The 16,214-nt window shown below is 36.0% G+C and overlaps 1 protein-coding gene across 16 annotated transcripts in view; it reads left to right on the top strand.

The window, feature by feature from the left end:
* Positions 1–16,214, top strand: part of NEK1 (NIMA related kinase 1) — a 42,805-nt gene that overhangs the window by 10,787 nt on the left and 15,804 nt on the right. For 13 of the 16 annotated variants that reach the window (XM_077177305.1, XM_077177303.1, XM_077177297.1 and 10 more), the window contains 8 exons: positions 2,249–2,309; positions 3,929–4,086; positions 6,343–6,402; positions 6,543–6,590; positions 6,683–6,754; positions 9,716–9,897; positions 9,980–10,111; positions 13,403–13,505. In XM_077177305.1, coding sequence (XP_077033420.1) covers positions 2,249–2,309; positions 3,929–4,086; positions 6,343–6,402; positions 6,543–6,590; positions 6,683–6,754; positions 9,716–9,897; positions 9,980–10,111; positions 13,403–13,505 — 816 coding nt within the window. The remainder of the gene's footprint in view (positions 1–2,248; positions 2,310–3,928; positions 4,087–6,342; positions 6,403–6,542; positions 6,591–6,682; positions 6,755–9,715; positions 9,898–9,979; positions 10,112–13,402; positions 13,506–16,214) is intronic. The other 3 variants (XM_077177312.1, XM_077177302.1, XM_077177306.1) reach the window with 2 other exon arrangements.

The following is a 16,214-nucleotide window of genomic DNA, read 5'->3' as shown; positions in this document are numbered from 1 at the left end:
TTAAGTGTTTTGTAGTTTCCATAAGTAAATCCAAAGTGATATTTTCTGAAGTGTATTGTTCTGTGTGTTTTTCTATAGCATGAGGAATCACTACTGAGATGATTTTTTAGATATGTATCTTTTCATAAAATGCTGCTGTCAATTATTTCAGCATTGTTGCTGTATAGAATCTCTTGAATTTATTTTTTTGTTTGTAATTTGGAATGGCCTGAGGGCCTGTTGTGGAAAATAATGCTAAGTAAAATAATCTTTGAATTTCTTGAGGTTTAAATGTATCATGTGTATGTACCCTCAAAGAAGTTGCTTCCTATTCTGTTTAAAATCTATTAATATAATTTTATATCTAATAATGTCATTTTAATATGAATCTAGTCAAAAGAGATCAAGATTAACAAATGAATAATAGTACTGATATGAGGTAAATAAATATAGAAGAGAAAGGACATGGAGGAAGTGCAGTATAAATAATTCTAATGGATTCTAACTCAAAACTAAAGAAATGTCTTGAAAAAGGCCATATATAATTTGAATTTCTGTGTTGAAATAAACTTTCAGCTTACTTCAGATTGAAGTCCCAAAGAAAGGTAAAATTCAGCAATCTTTACAGATAAGTTTGTTCTAACATTTACAACAGTAATAGTTTGATCTGGTCTTGTTTCCAGTAGCTGGAATGGATATGAAATTTTTATTTGGAGTTAGTCAGTCAAAGTATAATTAGTAATAGGCTGTGTCTATCTCCAGATGGTGATACTAATTTGTCCTAGATGGAGTATGAATACTTAGATGCAATTTTTCCAACTGTACTGCTGCTGTGTGTGACTTAGAAGTGTTATCTAATCTTTGAAACAACCAAAAAAACCCCACACAGAAAGCACCTTTTACGAAATGTATCAGTCTGGTACATTCATATTCAGCAGGAGGTGGTCATTCTGTGATACAGCTGTAATGCTTATTTTATTGCAGTATCATCCATGGCTAGTGCTGTTGTCCTCTGTTTTCCTTAGTCTAAGCTTAAAAGTTATTTCATAGTTGACATCTTCAGGATGTTGCAACTGTTGCTGAAATCCCATTTTTAAATATCGAGAAATCAATCTTCCAGTTTTATGTAAATTCTTTCTTTAGTTTCATAGTTACTAAGTTGGATTAAAGAGCAGATCTAAATTAGCATCAATTTTTAAAAAGGAGAGGGGGCACTTTGGAAGATACTAAAGAGTCAGGTTTCTTTTCTGTCAGTAAAGGTGTTATCGTGGAAACATCATAATTCAGTTGCTACAGCTTACCACTCAAATAAAAGCTTCAAGACCATTACTAAGGAACTGTAGGAAACTGTGTGCCTTCTGGTTTACAAAATCTTTGATGCCAGACTCTCCAGATTAAAAATTTATTTTGCCATTATGTGCAGAGCCCTAAGTTCTGCATTTTCGTTCTTGTTTTGGGGTTTTTTTTAAGCTTTAACTCCTCAGCATTGTAACTGACTGGTACAAATCAAAGGAATCTCAGTAGTTCAAGATTCTGTGAAGACTATTCCTGAACTGACACTTTTCATTTATCCTTGCTGCTCTTCCTTGAATACTTTTCACTTCTACTATATAGGTTTTGAGGTGTTTGGTTCAGAACTACCTACAGTATTTAAGATGATAGCCTATTAATATTTGAATATTCTTTGTCTTGTCTCAAATTTTTCACCTCAGTAGGACTGCTTTCCATATTTTATTATTCTAATTTTATATGCCTTACAGCACACCATATGTGTTTTTCCAGATACCCACATATGTGGTCATCTTCCCATCTTGAAAACGATAGCAACACTTTAAAACTGCAAGCATTTTTAAAGAACTATTTTTTGACACTAGCTGTATGAGAAATTGAGGTGAACTTTGGCAGCTACTCAGAAATCTAAAATTAATTATGCATAAAAATTGTGTTGATGCTCACATTAACTTTTTTCCTAGATTCTTAGCTAGCTCATAAATGAGATAACGTGTGCCACCCAGAAGTCAGGCTAAATTGCTTTTTAAAATTACTTGAGTAATTATGCCAAAAATGTTTGAAAATACTCCAGCTCCATATTGGTAATACTAGATTCTAGTAATACTAGATTCAATGCATAGAGTTGAGTATTTATTTTTATGTAATTTACAGTAAATGCTCTTATTAGATGCTTACTGCTAATGGCATGCTTGTCTGAAAATGAGTTATTCCTAGCTTTGGTCACAAGTACTATTGACTAATTCTTCCACTTGTTTAGCTTATTGCAGAAGAATTCAGTCACAAAATTTTCCACAAGTTTGGACCACATGCTTCACCAGGTAAGCTGATGTCTACACTACTTTTCCTTTCAGCTCTGTCAAGATCATGTATGTAGCTTTGTTCTTTTACTAGGTTTTTTTTGTTTGTTTTTTTTTTTTGTGTGTGTGCTCTCATACCTGACTGTAGGATTTTCAGGAAAAAAGGAGAGAAGAAGGAATTTTCTCCCCTCCCCTGGGGAGCTGGATGTATGTTGGGTACAAATGATGCAAATACAAGCTATGGGCCTGTAATTTAAGGAGACAGTGTAGACTGCAAATAATGGAACTAATTCATATGCAATGATTGTATGACTTATTTTTATCCCTTAGTAATGAAAAATGGCTAATGAGAAGTATGATTTCTTCCAAAAAAAATGTGGGATGCTTCATTAGAGATTCCAAGATAAAGCCCTGGCTTCAGTCTAATTCAGTAAAATTTCTGCTAGTGTTAACAAAGATTAATTCTGTGAAGATGGTGTTAATTCATTTTACTGCATTAGTTTGCCTTTTTTCCCCTAGATTTCCTTCCCAGGTATTTTATTTCCCTGTAATTAACTGATGCTCTGGCAAGGGCTTTGGTATCTTTTGATAGTGTTGCTGACCTCCTATTCTGTTGTAAGAGAGCCCTGCTAACCCAGAATCAAACCCACAATATTGGTGTATGTTCAGGAACTCTATGGGGAAAGCAATATCCCTGAAGGCCATTGAAGCTCTTTTAGAACTCATCTTCTGTGAGTGACATTAGCATTCCAGGTTTCAGTTCAGTATTGTTAGTGGAGAAGGGCCTGTCTCTCCATTCCATTAGGAGACCTCTTCCCTGTGTACATGAGCACTGTGCAGTTAAACAAGGCAACTGAATGAAGTGTCTGTTATACAGCTTGAAGGATTAAGAAGTAAAAGCACAGGAATTGTTTTCTTCTATTTCCTATCAAACATTAAATTTAGACAAGCTAATACATCAGGTTATGTGAATGAAGTGTTAGTGATTTGTTACAGGTTCAGGAGGGTGCCCACGCACACCAAACCCAAGACCCAGCTGTGACTGCAGAGCAAGTTTGCTTTTATTGCTAGCAGTAGCAAATAATACATACCAACCCCTGATTCCTGCAAAGCCACTGGGCAGGCAGAGGACATGGAGAGCATGGGGCTCATACAGGGGGGCAGGCAGGCAGTGCACCTTCAGGGCATCCCCTGGATCCACAGTGTGCATCCAATCCTTGTCACACCTCCAGCCCAGACCCACACCTCAAGGCTTCTCCTCAGGAGTGGAATTTTTCCAGCTACAGCACGTGAGATGAGGCCAGACTGGCTCGTGATCCCACCTCCATGCTACCAACAGCTCCATTGCTCCTCTCTCACAGATTAAGTTCCCACTGATGGACCAATGCATTGTTTCTTTTTCAAGGGTCAAGTTCCCACCAGTTACACATTAAAGTTTTCCTTATTGTCTTGTGGATGTGCACAACAGCAGACCAAATATTGCAGGGCCTCAGACACAGATCTGGTCCCTGACACATGGTTCACCTATTTTTCTCTAGTTTTGCTTTCTAAGACTTTGGGAAAGGGAAATACCATACACTGGCCAGCCTGGGTAGCTCAAAACCAGTTTTTTTTTATTGTGGGGTTTTTCTTCTTTTCAGCTCAAAGACCAGTTCAAGAACCAACACTGACTTCAGTTGTACCAGCTCAGAAAATTACCAAACCTGCTGCAAAATATGGAGTGCCTTTAACTATCAGGAAGTCTTGTGGTGCACCTAAAAAGCCTAATGAGAAGAAGCCATTGACTAAAATTAGACAGGTAAGAAGCCAATTTAGTTAAATTGAGCTGTTTTGTTCATACCTTATTTAAATACTGTGCCTTCCTTTTCAAAATGTCTTGGTATGTGGACATGCCTCATGCACCTGCAGAGAAAGTAGAACTAGTAGTTTAAATGCTTGGCTTGCTTCATTATTGATTGTTTGTTTAGTTGGTTTTAATATAATTTTTGTAAACTCCTAATTAGGCTTGGGTTTTAATTCCAAGGCTGAATTACATTTGTGTGTTTTCATTTGCTTTGTTGGTGTTAACCACTCATAGGAATATTGGAAGGCTGTCAGGTATACCAAGATCATTGACACTGGAACCTTTGCATCTTTTTTCTTTGTTCCAAAATAATTTCAAATTTTTTTAAAAGTAGGCAAACTTTTTCTAGCCATTTTACAAAGTGTTATTAGGCAGAGAAACTATGTAATTGAAAGAGAAGTTTCCCAGATGTAATTTCATGAGCTAATGAGAAAGTTTTCTCTATACTGTCATAGAGTACTTCTAATATTTCTTTCTGTTGTCTTCTTTGTATTCCTGATTACATAAAACTTTTATTTTCTCTCTTTATTCCATTAATTACTGCATAGTCAGGAGTTGTTTTTGCTGCAGCTAGTTTTGAGCTATATGCACATGCCAGACAACTAGAACCAAGAGGCTGCTGCTTCAGCAAGAGAACTAGTTGAGATTTTCCTCTGAATAAGTCACATGGTTGTTGTTGTGGGGTTTATTTTGGTTGTTTTGGTTTTTTTTTCCTTTCTCCCATGGCACTCCAGGGAACATAGCACTAAGACCTCTATCCATCTGTGGAAGTTGTTGGTGGATAGAAAATTATCCTGGAGATCCAAATTAACTGTGAAGTTCAACAGTTATGAGAGGTTTAGAGAGAAGCTCAGTGATCACACAAGCCTTGTTGGCTCTTGAAACACAGTTTGAAAAAGCAAGAAAGGGAGAGTGCAGACTTCTTGTGTGTCCTTATGAAATCACAAGGTTTATGTGTTTCAAGGCTTGGTTGCAAAGCCATCTATGGGTCTTTGTCATGGGTTTCACCAGCCAACACTTACCCAACTTACCCTGAGACTTAATGTGGCAGGGGAGAGACTGAGGAAATACCCTCTTCCCACATGGAAGGAATCAGTAATGCTACTTTAGGACAGTCTTTTTGTGAGCTGTACTTAGTGATGATACCCCATAAGATGCAGGATAGAAACAGTGGCTACAACTTACAATATAAATTTTCTTCTCTGAGTCTGAGTTTGCAGCTCTTAGCTGGCTTTTCAGAGGAGCATGTAACAATTATCTCCTTTAATTAGTAATACTACATTAACATTATATTATTACAAGTCTCTAAAGGTTTCCAACATCTGCAATATTTGATTTTAAATTATCCATTTGACAGGATTGCATGTTGTCAAAAGAAAGTGCTGTGAAGCTCTGTGTGTTCTAGTATGGTCAGAAAAAAAAGCTTTAAAAGTAATGATGGCTTTTTTAAGATTAAACAGCACATTTTGTTAACTATAGCTGCCTCTTTAACAGGTATTCAGTGGTGACTGTGTTGTCATAGGTGACAAGAACCTTGGTTAGAGTTGGAACCAATGAAGTATCAAGCAAAAGACCCCCAGGATAACCTTCCAAATTAGAGACTCTTAATATCTAGACCCCCTCAAAGAGTTTCTATAAAGAAAGCATTGTAATGAAGAGTGATACTACCAGAGAAGAAACATTAAGACAAAACAGATTTAAAAATCATTGCCTTCAGGTTTTGAAGAACTTTTAGTACAGGATGAACAAGTACCCCTATATCCTAGCAGTGCTTTTCACTTCAAACCTCCTGAATATCAAGTATTTTAAACCCCAATTAGTGCACACTCAGTTGTGACTTAAGAATATGTTTTCTGATGGAATTTTTCTCTCATTCTGGCATCATGCTGTCTAATATGAAGTTTCACCTTTTATGCAGGCATTTCCAACCCCACTGATGAAAATTATTCCAGTAGAAAAAAGGAGCAAAAATGTTTGGGGTATCATGAAATCATCTGTTTTCAAACTGAGCAAAAGCCAAGTCCACAGAAAGAATGACAAAATACAACTTTCAAACCTTTCCTCCTCATCTTTTTTGCCAAACATTATATAGCAGTGATTTCTTTTTTTTTAATCTTCATGGACAGCAATTGGATCAATAACCCATCTTGACAGAGACTTGACAGAGTAATGGCTCAGTAATAAATACCAAATTATATGCTTATTTTTCAGGAACCTTCAAAAAAGAAAAGGTTAGAATTGCCTGAAAAAGAAAAACGCCAGAGAGAGCAGGTAGACAAGAGTCTTCAGATTTTTCTTTATTCCCCCATAGAAATTTTCATGAAATACCTTGTGGTATGGTGTGTTGTGTAAGAACATGCAGTAGTTTCATTTCCCAGTTCCTTAACATGTTTAATCCTTACACATTGCAGATCAGTTTACCGAAGGCAGATGAAATGAGAAGATTGGAAAAAGAAAGGGTAAAATATGTTTAAAATGTGTTAAGAGTGAAGTTCCATTTTTACTTAGTGGTTCCTTGAATTTTGTTTTCCTGTATTGTTTTCTCCTTCAGATGGAACGAATAAACAGAGCCAGGGAACAAGGATGGAGGAATGTGCTTGGTTCAGGTGGAAGTGGTGTTAAGGTTGGCAGCAGATGCAGAAATGTGGTGCAGTGTGTTTCCCCCACCTTTGATTGTATGAAATGGTCTTCTCTTTTCAGAAGGATTTGCTCTTGGAGGTCAACTCTTGAGGCTGTCCATTATAAATCTGTGGATAATTTGAGATAGACTGTAACAGCTCCTCCCTGGCCTTTTGGAGATTACATGCAATTTTCATTTTTAATGTTTCTTAATTTCTGAATCTCTTCTCTTTCTGCTAGTAATGGTTTTTTATGCACCACTTTCTTATTTCTACACCTGCTTTTGCTACTTTCCTGTGCTGAGTGTATGCATGAGCAGCTTCTTTCACATTCAAGTTTGTTCTTAAATTTTTTTTTCCCAGGTTTTCATATTATAGTAATGGACCTCTTTCCCAATATTAAACACTTGTTTCTAAACATTCCTTGTAATTTAGCAATGTAAGTGTTTCTATATATCAATAAGGTGTTCAGGAGGGGGGTAAAACTTTCTGAGTAAATCTAATTATTTTTAATGCAGTGTGCTGTTTAGCCATTCACTTTGAACATAATTTAATCTGATTCCCATGACTGTTTCCTTTTCTCTATTTGGGCATGTCATAGTTTTGTGGAAATGTAACTGTCCTGGAAAGTAGTCTCATCAATTTAGTTGATTATAAGGGTCTGGGTATCAGACAGAGCCAGTGCAGGAATTTCAGTAGTACTATGGTAAGTCTATCTGACAATAGAAAGTGGATTGAAACACAGGGATTTGTTGTGGTGAAAATACTGGGCATAAACATGTTCAGTAGGGTTTTTGTAAGCAAGCTTTGAGCAATAAAGTCAGAATGGATAGAGGTTTTATTACTATTCTCTGTACAAAAATGAGGAATACACAAACACCAACCAGGTTTCAGTAGCTGCCTATTAAATATTTCCTTTCAAAATAGATATCATCTTTGGATGTGTGCCACACATCATATAAGTAAAGCTTAAATATAAACACAAACTTAAGCACACTAGACTTTAAAAACTACCAAGTGCTGATTTAATGGAAAAATAAAAGGAAAAATGTAATTTGCTTCCTATGTTGTCCTCCTCTCCTTCAAGATCAAGCTGGCAGGCACCAGTACAAGCTCCCATACAACATGGTATGCATGCATCCTCACATTTGGACAAGAGCTGTGTGTGTTCCTGAACACAGTGTTCCTGTTAACTCAGAGTTTTGCTGTGAACATATGAGCTGTTCTGTTGTAGCTCCAGATGCATTGTTAGCTGTATTCTCAGTTATCTAGGGAAACTGAGGCCAGTGAGTGTATTTGTTTTCACCAAGTGTCATTGGTGTAAAACATCTTGGTCGGTGGAAAAATCATTGAGATGTCTTCTTCAAATTGGATAGTTGAGTGCAAATCATACTACAGGCTGCTAGTTTGCCATCATTTCAGGTTTATACTATTATAATATTCTTGACTTAATTATCTTTTTCCTTTCTCCAGCATGCAAGGAGTATATCCAGCAACTTGCTGACAGTGCCATTGAATAGCATTGGTCAAGCTTTCCTATAACATAAGCCATACAGCCCCTTACAAAGGCACAACAGTCATGCACTGCATGATTCTGCATTCTCTTATTTTTGGTCTGATTGCTGGCACCTGTTTCTGAGGAAGAGTAGAGAAAGACGTGGCATGTGTTTGGCTTTGGGTTTGTGGTTCTAGCAGGTGCTGTAACTTTTCTCTAGACTGTTGATGAGTGCCTGCTTCATATCATTTGCCTGGAGAATGATGATCATTCTCTAGAATTTCTTTAGATTTTGGAAACTGAACTCTAATAATGATACATGAAACCTTGAATAGTGTCTAAAGTTGAGACTTTTCCCTCATTTTTAGAAATCACAGTCTTGTATAGTTATTTTTATTCAGACCAACAGTCTACCTGCATATTTGTTTGAATGCCTAGATAAATCCTTGATTTAGTACTCTCATTTGGATTATGGGGAGCCATTGATGGTACTGAACAACTGAAACTCAGAATGTGAGATAAATTCCATGGTCACATATAGTGTCTTCAAGAACGTCTAAACAGGCAGTCTTAAACCTGTCACATCTGTACTCACCTTCTGAATTGATATTAAATACTTCAGATCACTCTGGAAGGTAGACTGACACTGTTGGTGAAACAAATTCCATAGATTTACTACCATGGGCTATTTGACTGCTTCCCCCAGGCATAAAGGAAACATTTTTATGCATGTGCTGACAACCTTAACCTTGTTTTGCCAGTTTCACATTTTCTGCATCCATCCTTGGCTATTACTGTACACAGCTGCTTGAAACATTATTTTTTTCATTATTTTCACTTGAAATTTCTGCAGGAATTCTACTACTTTGAGAATTACATATATTTTGCACAAAGCAGTGCCTTGTGGTAGGTGTTCTCCTGGTCTGAACTTTAGTAGAGAAGCATCTCAAGTCTAGTGATGGAAATTAAGTGATAGGCTGGGTGGCAATGGGGGTTCTCAGATAAATCTGCACATAGTGCCATTCAGCAAACTTAAAACTGTGCTCAACTTTTTCCAGCTTCATGAAAAAAATGTGTGCTTGGCTATAAGTCACTTGTTACTACTTCAGTTGGAATGTATCACTTTTTTTTTGCTAAAACTTTGATTTTGGCCATGTAATATTATCTATCTCTGTTTCACTTCAATGGAGTCATTTTCAGTGACTTCCAAAATGTGTGAGAGGTAACTCATGTATAACTGTACTATTTTTAAAGGAAGCTAAAGTGGTGTTTTATTCTGGACTCCTAATAAAAAAAAAATTTATCTATCTTGTAATTTGTTAAAATAGGAGCATGCCAGGGATAAAACTAGGACCAATTTATAATTGTTGCAGAATATGTTAGTATTATTACTTTGCTGAAGAGTTAAAAATTGGAAGAGCCTATTAAAAGCAGTATTTGTGATTTCCACCCTACCCCTTTTGGCTTCCAGGCACCATATTATGTCGGTGGAGGTGGTGTTGGTCCTTTTCCTGTGTCTTCCAGAGGACGCTATGAACACTATCATGCTATTTTTGACCAGATGCAACAGCAAAAGGAAAATGTCTTCAGAATAGCTGAAGAGAGGGAAGCCAAGTTGAGAGCTAAACTACAAGACCGAGGAGTTGTTGAAAGGTATGGCTACCTTCCATTAGAAGCTACATGTGTTCTGCTTTAGATGAAAGTAATGAAAGTTACTGTACATATTTATCTACAGAGGAATTCCACCTGGAACACGTCCAGGAGTTCCTAAGGGATCTGCAGGTCATCACCATTTACCCGATGTTGGTGCAGTTAGGAAAAAAGTGAAAAGATTGAAGGAGGTGTCTAAACAAGCCAATGCAAACAGGTTGGACTATGATAATCTGTGAATCTGTCCCTCCATGTTAGATTCTTGTTCTGTGTCTGGTTTCATTTAGTAGTTGAGCATGTCTCAGAATCACTTCTATTCATTGGTATTGTGCTGTCTGTTTGTGTGTTAGACCCTCACAGACCACAATTCTTTTAGAGCCAATGGAGATCTTGACTTTTCCAATAATGGAAAAAATAGTTTACTAAGCAATTGTACCTAAAGTAGATTTCAGACAAAATTGTTGGCTTCATGTAGTGGCAGATAATAACATAAGCCTCCTCCTTTGCTTTGTTCATGGTTTGACTTTTTGTGTTACCTGACAAGATGCTTCTTTCTTCCCATCATCTTATTCTTCCTGCCTTCTGTGCACCTTAGTGTCTGTAGTACTGCAAAGCATCTAGAATGATCCCAGAATTGTTGGTGGAAAACTTCTAGGAGCTTTCTTCACTGAGATGTGAATGCCAGGTGTTGTAATGGTGTACAGCCTCTAATTTGGTATTCAAATAGTGGATTAGAAGACCTGAGTCTAATTACTGTAAATAGGGTGTTTTTATATATAAAAAGATTGTAAGCAAGTACTGATTTTCTTTTTAATGTTTTCACTTTTTCAAATAGCTTCTTCAAAAATTATTTGCTCTCCTTTAGATCTCATAATATTGCCCAAGGAACTCTGTTTGCGGCTGTGACTAGGAAATGGGAAAATACCATTTTCTTGGAAGTTTAGTACTGTGAACATTACTAACTGACTTTCCTAGAGGCACAAATTTTCCTCTTTATTATTTAAACTTCTGCAGAGCCAATCATGTGTTCCCTGGAGGAAGAAATAAATGAAGTTAATGTGAGAAAAAGGAAGTGGCCAAAGAAACTATTTATTCTTGTAAACTAAATTCATTCAATTTTATGATATGTATTTGCAATTATAGGTTTTTTGTTATTTTAAAATTTACAGGAATAACATTGTGCTTAACATTGATATTACAGTTCTGAAAGCTCTGAGGTGTATTTTATGTTCCCTATAGTAGGTTGGACTGTTGTGAGGTAATTAAAATTCTACCTGGTACAACCCAGTACTGGAAGGCATCTTTTGCCAGCAGTAGTTAAATGTATTTCCTCCTCTGTTTATTCTCAGTGCTTTGCACAAAGCACACAGTCCCCAGCTCTTGCCTAGATTAGGAAGCAGTTTGACTCGTACATTTGAAAATATTAGATCATATTTGTCTGTACCTGGATAAACTGTTTTAAATGTTTCAAAATTGAGAGAAACTATAGCAGAGTACTGCAGATTATAAATAACACAGACTGGGAAGAGAAACCAATTCAGCATTTCTCAAATACATGAATTCGGAAGCACTCAATGAAAACACTGTCCAGAAGTTTCAAAATAGGTAGAGATTTGGGTTTTTTCTCTTTATAGACTGGATTACTGTTAGCTGTAAATTGAAGTGCTGTTTCTTAGCATCTTAAGTGTGTTAAGAATTTGTAGGTTACCTAGAAGCAATTTTATTATCATAGCCAGCCTAGCTGTATTTCCATCCTGGACTTAATTCTTCCTGCTGAAGGCAAATGATCATGATATTCTGCTCAAAGAAAGAATTTAAATTACAAGAACTTTGTTAAAAATAGTCAATTTAGGGCATATATTGAAGAAGCTGAGAAATCTTCAAGTTGAAGTCTTTCATTGTACTACCACTTTTGTAAAGCTAAATATATTCAGTGTCAACAGTCTTGAAAAATTGTCTCAGGCAGAAGTGAAGCCCAGAAGAAATCTAGTTGAAATGTTTTAGGAAAATGAGTTGCTCATCTTTGGAGTAAGAAAAACCATTTTTATAAAATTTTGAGATAAGCTGTTCCTGTGAATTTGGTTTGAGACTAATAGGACTGTCTTGGTTTGGGTATTTTTGGAAAGACCTCTCCTCCAACACTGTAAGGTTCATGATGTGTGGCAGACTTCAGCTGCATGACAGGCCTTTGCTCAGATTTCATATCCACCAATTGAGTTCATAGGTAGTTAAAAGGTAGAGTAAAAATCTTTTGGTGAATCAGGTATGTGTACACAAGGATTGGCAAGTGTTTGTTTCTTTACCAGTAACACCTGTGTGGATTGTCTTGCCTTTTTAGAGCAGTGTTTGTTTTATTGTATCAAAGTGGTTTTATCTCTGGCTTCCTTTTAATGAATTATAGCATCTGGAAAAAAATTCATTTCCTTTTTGATTGGGGTGTGAAGGGTCAAAATAATAAAATGGGAGTATTTTAATTAGTGTGCTAATTATTTATGAATTACTAGAGCTTCCTGTATTGCAAAAGGATTCTTTCTTTAAGTGCTTCAGTCTAATGGGTTATTGCTGTCAGCATATTCCAGTTTCTTCCTGACTGTTGCCAAACCCTCAATTGTCCCCAGTTAAAGGAGGCTCAGGGAACCTTGGAAAGGCCTTATCGTTCTACCAATTGTAGAATATCTTAAACCATTTCTCAGTGTTTTGGTTTTATTTTAGTACTTAACTTCTCTGGGTCTACTTCTGACAAATTTGTCAGAATCTGGTTTCTCTATGATGTTATAAATGTACTCATAGAGTTGCAGGATGCTCAGTAATGGTAAACTAAATGTAGCCTTCTTGTCTTCCCAAGCAGGTCCCTGACCTGGGGTGAAACTTGTCAAAAAACAATCATCTTGTTACGGCTAATTCTAGGGTAGGAAAATTCCTTCATGGACCCTTTGAAAACAAACAAAAAATATCCCCCAAGATTCTCTAAAAGGAATTGCGAGAACACTGAGCGCTGTAGTAATTCCCTAAGTGGTAGAAACTCTTACTGCAAATATAGGACAGTCTTGAAAGGCTGTCACAGTATTGACCTTACTGATTGGCTTGTGTGATGAGTTCTTGCTCATCTCTGAAGGGAAATCTTGAAGGAATCTTCTTTTTCACAAATCATAACAGTAATGAAACAAGCTGAGATACTTCCAGAAACAATCATACCAAGACTGTGTTTTGACATTCATTTTTCTTTCAATGACAAGGATCTGGAAGGACAACAATACAGTGGTTTGGATTTATTTTTTTAATAGTTCTTCTCACTTTTACTAAGCCTGTTTTCCTCCATTTTGTGCAAGTGTGACTTGTATTTTGGCTGATGAAAGGCATTTTTTGAAGATGTCTTACTCATATAAAGTTACTTTTTTCCCCTGCGTGTTCTAGTTAGAATAAGTGCAGGGGGGAGGACAGTGGGGGTGGTGGTGTTTACAGTGTCATATTTCAGAGACTTTCATCTTGCTGTGTTGAAATTACTCAGGCAAAAAGGATGGATAGCTGCAGATAGAGCAAAGCAAGTTGAAGAATTCTGGCAACGAAAGAGAGAAGCCATGGAAAACAAAGCTCGAGCTCAGGGACACATGGTATGAAATCTGGTCTTCCTGTGTGTATTACTGTTTCAGCATGCTTTGTGAGTCTTTGAAGTAGCATCATAAGTGAAATGCTGACTAAATATTTTCCTTAAGTGTTGAAAAAACCAGAGAGAATGGGAGATAAGTTTTCTGCATTTTCTTGCTAATTTTATTGAAATGTAACATAGTCATGTAGTACATTTCTCATTACTTCAAGCTTATTAACAGATTATCTTTGTTTGAACGTGTCTAACTTGCTATTGTCAATTTTAGAAGATTTACATTCTTTTTCTGTTTATACTTTAGAGTCTTGGTTAAAATTAAACTTCCTATTATACAGTAGCTTGAACCAAAAATGAAGTTTGATTAAACTGATACAGCTAATGATCAGACATAGTGGTGCATGCTAGGGAAACACATTCTGCTTATTGAAAAGGTATTATAAATTCATCCATATCTGTCAATGTTGAATCTTATAAAACCTTTACTCTTTAGAAATTAAGTAGAAGATAGTATCATAAAATGATCTTTATGCTTCTGGTTCTAAATTCACTATTCCTTTAGGAAGTTTGTTTAAAATAAATATTGGAAATGACTATGTATTTTGATAACAAGGAGGGTTTTACTTTTTGAGTGCTTCTCCACACTATTCATATCCAATTCAGTGACAATATCTTTGTCAGCTGCTGAAATTGAACTGACTGTGCTGGAGTAGCAGTGAGATGAGACCAACAGCAGATTTATAGCAGCATCTCCTGAGTTATACCTGATAATCAGATTATGATTTAAAGCCAGGTCTTAATGTCAGGGATTATTTCACTTAGAGTGAGCAATTTTTAGGTGCTTTGATTCACTGCTTTCGTGGCAAAGTATCCTTAGATTAGTATATATGTTGTAAAATGAGTCTTCCTCTCTAAAACTATGGTTCTGTTTTTTAAAACCTTCAAGACCAGTAAATAATTTTGAAAAAAAAAATGAGCAATTCTTGTGACTACCTCTTCTTGGGCAAGTTGTTGTTAGTACCATTCCCTCTTGGAAAGTTGTTAGCAGTACCAGTACTGCTTCCATTTTGTTCTTGATTTTGTTCGCATTGATATGAATTTATGAGATCAGTTAATTTAAGATACCCAACTATTCATGTTAATGTTTTTCAGTTTTCTCTAATGTGTTCAATGAGCCTAAATGTTTTAATCTTAGATGGTTCCCATAATAAAACAGGGAGGTTACTGAACAGTTAAAGTAACTTCCAGATGTTTAAGACTTAGAACTTGAAGTCAGAGTACCAAGTCCTTCTCTGGATTTGTCATTGAAAGTGGAAGTTATCAGCAGCTTCCTTCTATTTGTGCAGGAAATTAATTTGATTAGCTGGCAGTTGTTCTCATATAGGGATGGGACTGTTGTTTGGACTATGTTGATCTGAAAGGAGAAATCATCAGCTAATAGTCAGCCTTTTGTCTGATGACTGGCACTAATTTACCCAGCTTCTATAAAATATAATTGCTGTCAATTTTAATTTTCAACTGACAGTCTAAATTTGACTCAGTAGTTGAGTTGATGGTACTTAGAGACATCTGTTTTTTAAGACAGCTGCTGACCTAATTTGCTACTTCACTGTAGCTGTGTGGCATTGCAAAACATGAGTCCCGGTCTTTGAAAATTTAATGTAGCAGATGAGTAAAATAAACAATCTACAAAGAAAATCAGTTCTCAAAAATCTTGCTTCCAGTTTCTTCCTTAAGAGCAGTGATATAAATCACCATCAGTGATGGAAATACCTAAAATAACTTCAATGCTAGAACCAAGAACAAGGAAATTCCTTCAACAGTGCCAGTAAGCTTTTGTAAAGCTCAGGAATATGTATTAAAAAGTTAAAAATAAAACCAAATATTTTCTGAAAAGATGAATATGGAAAATATTCTTTTACATTTAATGCTCAGGCTGAAACCAGCATTCATGGGGCCCTTATGAATGTATAGGAACTACTCTTGCACAAAATTCCTTAATTTGTTCTCCGATCCCCTGATTGCTAAACCACTGAAGTGCAGTAGTGTGCTATTTCCTTGAGCTATTAATTTTTCTCAATCTGAGGGATTATTTAACCAGAATATTTGGATTCAGTCAATAACCTCACTGGACTATTTACTTACTGATGGCTCTCTACCCACAAGCTTGAGAAGGCCAAAGTCCCAGGCATTTTATGAGACAGAAGGTCTATCATATGTTTGTGTGCTTGCTGTCTTTATTGTATGTTGCACTAACAAATCAAGGAATTTTTAACCTGTTCAGAAAAAAAAAAGTGTTATGTCATTAGTAAAATAATTAAAGTATTATTGATTTTAATCCAAGCAGAAAACATGAAGTCAAATGATTCTTATACTGTTCTATACAGAACTTTCTTAAAGGTTGAAATCCTTTTGTTGACAAGTCACAGAGTACATCACATGAACCAAGTCTATACACTGCATGTGTATTAGACATTTAGCACAGCTTGTTAGGTGTAATGACTGCATTTAAGTGCTTTTTTAGATTTTTGAGTCATCATTGTTAAAAAAGCTTAATCTAAGAACGTAAAAAGATTGCACTTTCTATTTTAGGCTTAACTCAGCAATGGCAGAAATCCCAACGCTGTGCCACCATTTTTATATAATCCAGATGTAGAAAACTCATACCCATCACAATTTAGGTTTTCTAACCTAAAGTTTCTATGAGAAAATCAGAATT

The sequence above is a fragment of the Agelaius phoeniceus genome, chromosome 4, assembly GCF_051311805.1.
Source record: "Agelaius phoeniceus isolate bAgePho1 chromosome 4, bAgePho1.hap1, whole genome shotgun sequence".
Classification (NCBI taxonomy): Eukaryota; Metazoa; Chordata; class Aves; order Passeriformes; family Icteridae; genus Agelaius; species Agelaius phoeniceus.
The sequence above is the reverse complement of the archived record's forward strand: the minus strand, read 5'-3'. Positions and strand labels throughout refer to the sequence as shown.